This window comes from Papaver somniferum, chromosome 1 (assembly GCF_003573695.1).
Source record: "Papaver somniferum cultivar HN1 chromosome 1, ASM357369v1, whole genome shotgun sequence".
NCBI classification, from domain to species: domain Eukaryota; kingdom Viridiplantae; phylum Streptophyta; class Magnoliopsida; order Ranunculales; family Papaveraceae; genus Papaver; species Papaver somniferum.
This window is the reverse complement of record NC_039358.1, coordinates 211117901-211122814: the sequence shown is the minus strand read 5'-3', so window position 1 is coordinate 211122814 and position 4914 is coordinate 211117901. Positions and strand designations below refer to the sequence as shown.

The following is a 4914-nucleotide window of genomic DNA, read 5'->3' as shown; positions in this document are numbered from 1 at the left end:
ATGAATTTCAAATCCCTTTCTGCTGACGAAGCTGCCACGTTGGAAATACCAATCCTTGAAGATGAAGTGTTATCGGACCTCAAGATTCTTGGTCAGAATAGGGCCCTTGGTCCTGACGGATTTCAAGTCGGGATAATCCTGAAATGTTGGTACTTCATGAAGACAAATATTATGAAAGTGGTGAAAGACTTCGAGAATTCAGGAAAAATTGATTGGCGTTTAAAATCAACCTTCTTAGCTTTAATCCCAAAGAAGCAGGTGGTTGAGGAGATCAGGGATTTGAGGTCCATCAGCTTAACCATCACCATCTACAAAGCCATTTCCAAAATTTTAGCTGAAAGACTCAAGGTAATGCTCCCTAAACTTGTGTCTAGTCAGCAGTCTGCTTTCGTTAAGGGTAGACAAATATTGGACAGTATTTTGGTTGCAAATGAATGTTTAGACTCTAGATTAAAACTTGGTACCCCGGGGTTGGTGTGTAAAATTGATCTCGAGAAGGCCTTTGATAATGTTAAATGGTTTTTCCTTATGGAGATTTTACAAAAAATGGGTTTTGGTAATGTTTGGCGTAAGTAGATTTATGGATGTATTTCTAGAGTTCCCTTCTCGGTTCTTATTAATGGTTCTGCCTTTGGAAAGTTTACTTCGGAAAAGGGCCTTCGTCAGGGTGACCCATTATCACCGTTTTTGTTTCTCCTTGTTTCTGAAGTGTTGACAATGATGTTCCATAAAGCTGAAATGGATGGTTTGCTAGGGTTTTTTTTATCTTCTTCTTCTAATAGTGTTGTCAAAGTCAGTCATCTTCTATTCGCTGACGATATGTTAGTTATTTTAGATGATAATGTTGAGCAAGTCAGGAATTTGAAGTACATTTTTCTTTGGTTCCAATGCATATCCGGGATGATGACAAATTTCTCTAAATGTAACTTATTTGGTGTTGGTAATGTTCAGGACATTGAAGGTAAGACTGAAATTATGGGATGTTCGTGTGACTGTTTTCCAACTCAGTATCTTGGCATGCCTTTGGGAGACAAATCAAATTCTACTTCTAAATGGGATAGGATTGTGGAAATATGTAAGGCAAGATTGGCTTCATGGAAGCGTAAAACTCTTTCACGAGATGGTAAGCTTTCTCTAATAAAAAGTGTTCTACAAAGCATTCCTATTTACTATTTCTCTCTTTTCATGGCTCCTTTTAAAGTGATAAAATCTATTGAAAAGGTAATTAGAGATTTTTTTATGGGATGAATTTGCTACGTCTAAGAAGCACCGTTGGGTAGGGTGGAGAAACGTTTGTAAATCCTTAAAAGTTGGAGGTTTGGGTATCATAAGTTTAAAGCATTTGAATTGCTCTCTTCTTCAGAAGTGGTGGTGGAGGCTTGGAAATGAACCAGAAGCTCTCTGGTCACGGGTTGTTACGGACAAGCATGGAATTTCTTATCTAGGTTGGAGAACGCATCAACTTAAGGAGAAGTATGGAGTCAGTCTTTGGAGAAACATTTTCTCAACTGCAGAAGAAATTTTTAAACATTGTCAATTCAAGATAGGTAAGGGGGATAGGATTAGACTTTGGGAAGATAAGTGGAGTATTCAGGGCTCCCTTTCTTCCCTTTTTCCGAGTCTCTATAGCTTATCTAGTTCCAAAAATATCTCTATTATGGATGCTTTTCAAAATGATGTTGATGGTTTTAAATGGAATTTGGGTCTTAATCACAGAAGACGTTTGTATGATACAGAAATTGCGGAACTTTGTATCGTTATACCTCTGTTAGATTCCATTGTGCTCATTCCTGACATGGATGACCAGTTTATTTGGCTCGGCGACAAGAAGGGCACATTTTCAGTTAAAACGGCTTATATCAACTACTCTCAAGGTATTGATCCTATCATTCCTTTTCCTAGTTATAAGGTGTGGTCTAGAGCATGGCCACGTCGTGTTGGTTTCTTTCTCTGGAAAGTTTGTTTGAATAGGTTGCCAACCTTAAGCAACCTGCACCACAGAAATAGTGCTTTAGATTCACCAAATTTGTGTTATCTGTGTGGTCTGACTGAAGAAACTGAAGACCATCTCCTTCTGCAATGTACTTCGGCTATTAGTGTTTGGAACTACTTCATGAACTTTGTTGGAGGTGGCAGTCCTATACTTCATACTGTCAAGGAGGTTATCGTGGGATGGAAGAATCCTCCTCTATCTGCCCAAGGAAAACAACTGTGGAAAAGACTTCCGACAGCCATCCCTTGGGGATTATGGAAAGCTCGTAACGACATTGCCTTCTCCGGAAAGACGTTCAAGCTGCAAGGTGTCATTAGAGATATAAAAATAGATGCCTTCAATATAGAGGCCTGGATTGCTTTAAGGGCATCAATACAACGAGTGTAATTGTAGGATGGTCAAATTTTTTTCTTCATCCTCACTAATTTAGGATGTCTAGGTTGTTTTTCTTCTTTTTTGGGATATTTCTTTTTCATTTGGGTTTCAGTTTGTTTTCCTAGCCTCCATGGTTAGTGGATTTTGTATTCTTTCATTCTTTTTATAAAATTCCCTTCTTTGCGGAGAAAAAAAAAAGCATTAAATGTTCTTGGACTTCTAACATATTTTATTGGAAATGCAATTGTCTAGGTTTATTAAATGTCTCATTAATCAAAAATACTAAATACAACGAGTTTCCATACTTACCCTTATGTTTAATTGTCATCTTTATTTATTTTGTGATTTGATTAGATTAACCAATAGATCACTAGCCACAACTTCCTCATTACGTGTTCTCTCCTCGCACCATTTCACATTTCTGTTAATATCAAATGTGATATTTAAGAGATCAATTTATCCTTGATTTGTATCAAACAAAATCTATAGGCTTCCGTTCCAGTTATCGTTATGGGCCTATGGCACCTGACTATGATCTCAATTTCGGGCAGATTGCTTTACTGGTACTACATTTTTTTCTACATTTCGATGAAAAAAAGTGTGTTCGTGTACTAAATTTTTTTCTATTGTCTTCAAGCATACGATATTATGAATATCCACAATTCATATAAATCTGAATAGCTATCATCACATCATTTATTAATAAAGTTAATCTAATATTACATTGTTTTATTCCAAAAAAACAAATTGGAAACCCCAGGCAAAAAGACATATTTAATGCTATATTATCCTATTCATGGGTGCACAGGATAATATGACCCAACATGATAAAAATTTAGAAAAAATAAAAAGTAAAGATTCCAAAATACAAAATTCTATGAAAAACTTTACAGTACATAATAAAAAGATGATCCATCTAATCAAGGGAATAAATATTCATCAATCACCAGCTGGCTTTTCTTGTTCATTCGTTTTATAATTAAGCAAGATAATTGATACTCATGCATAATTAAGCAAGTTAATTGATACTCATGCATTATAACACAAGATACTGAATAAATGTGATATCTTATGCATTTAAACAAAGCAGATATTGCGTGGGAGGAAATAATCTTCACATGCACCTTGAATTCTAAACACATCTAGTGTAAACCTGGAAAGCCACTATAAATATTGGTTGCAAGAACAATATGATTTGTTTGAAGACAACCAGTCAAATCCGACCCCAAAATCTCAACGAAGATGTCCAGTTTGAAGACTACTCAGCTGGTTGTGGCTCTGAGCTTGTGCTTGCTTCTTCTGGATTTTTCGTTCTCCGCAGAGGCGGCTGCAATACAATTTACTGGTTAGTATATATATGTACCCCTATATGTAAATGTACAGTACTTTAAATTGAAATACTAAATGTAACCTTATTTAATAACGATTGCTAATGGATGCACGTTGCTTGCACGGTTATGTAGATGTTGTAGAAGCGGCAGCAAATCAACAATGTGACCAGAGAGATTATTGTTTTGATGATAATGTTGAAGAGTGTAACAAGATATGTCTAGGGCTACATTATCGTGGAGGCATTTGTTTGCAACCGCCACCTGATGCTTCATCAAATCGTGACGAGAAGATTGATGTTAACCGATGGAAAGTTTCAACGCTACACCATTGTTGTTGTTATCATTGATGGATCTCTAGTCTTGTCTTAGCAATGTTCCAAATAAATAAAAATAAAAATTATTGTTATTATAAATTTTTTTAAAGATAATGGATCTATCTACCCCACACCGCCCACCCTATTTTTTTCGTTTAGGGAATGAAAATTAAGGATGAATATTCTTTTCTGTTCTGGTCTGTTATCACCTTTGTGGGAATTTGTGCAGCCATACAGGCATATATATAGACTTCACTTCACCTTACTTGAACCGTTCTATGGAAAAAGATACCGAAAATTGACAACAAATCTACCCATATATAGACCATATTAATGATTGATGTTTACAAGTCAATACTAGTTTTTGTTTTCAAGGACAAGTAATGTAGTACAACACTCCAATTTGATAATGAGGCCTTAAATGCAAATGGGAAGGCAGGCCTCATGTTCTTCTGATCCCGGCCCAAACATAATTGATTCTTGAAGTGAATTGCAGCATTCATACCAAGTGTGTTAGCTCTTTGTATCTATCAGTGTCTTCTGAGTTGACATTCTGTTTATTCTAAATTAGCTTCAATCTTCAATTACAAGAAAATGAGTGTGACAATCAATAGCTCTGCCAGGTGAACACTTGTATGACTTCTCTTCTAAAATCTAGTTGTACTACAGTTGTAGTATTATGGTGTAAAGAGTATGGTAAACAAGCTAAAATGCGAGCCAAGAATGCTTTGTGTTTCCGGAGAAAATGCGGAGAATTATCCCGAGAGAAAGTCCACTTTGCCTAACCCCCTATCCCAAGGATTTCCTATTAGAATTTTCCTTGGAAATTTCATGGTTAGCTTAGCAATCCCCAATTTTGAACACATCAAAGCGGCTAATTAACATAGCACGTTAGCTTCCG

General features: G+C 36.2%; 1 protein-coding gene and 1 long non-coding RNA gene across 2 annotated transcripts; both read left to right on the top strand.

Annotated features, from left to right (window-relative positions):
- On the top strand, positions 1-2380 carry LOC113359510. Its single transcript, XM_026603129.1, has 4 exons — positions 1-568; positions 710-852; positions 952-1221; positions 1364-2380. The coding sequence occupies exons 1-4, from the start codon at positions 1-3 to the stop codon at positions 2378-2380; spliced, it is 1998 nt and encodes a 665-aa protein (XP_026458914.1).
- A 1191-nt stretch (positions 2381-3571) lies between these two features.
- Positions 3572-4144, top strand: LOC113336182. Its single transcript, XR_003353643.1, has 2 exons — positions 3572-3713; positions 3832-4144. It is a non-coding gene; the product is annotated as an uncharacterized LOC113336182 (long non-coding RNA).
- Positions 4145-4914: the final 770 nt, after the last annotated feature.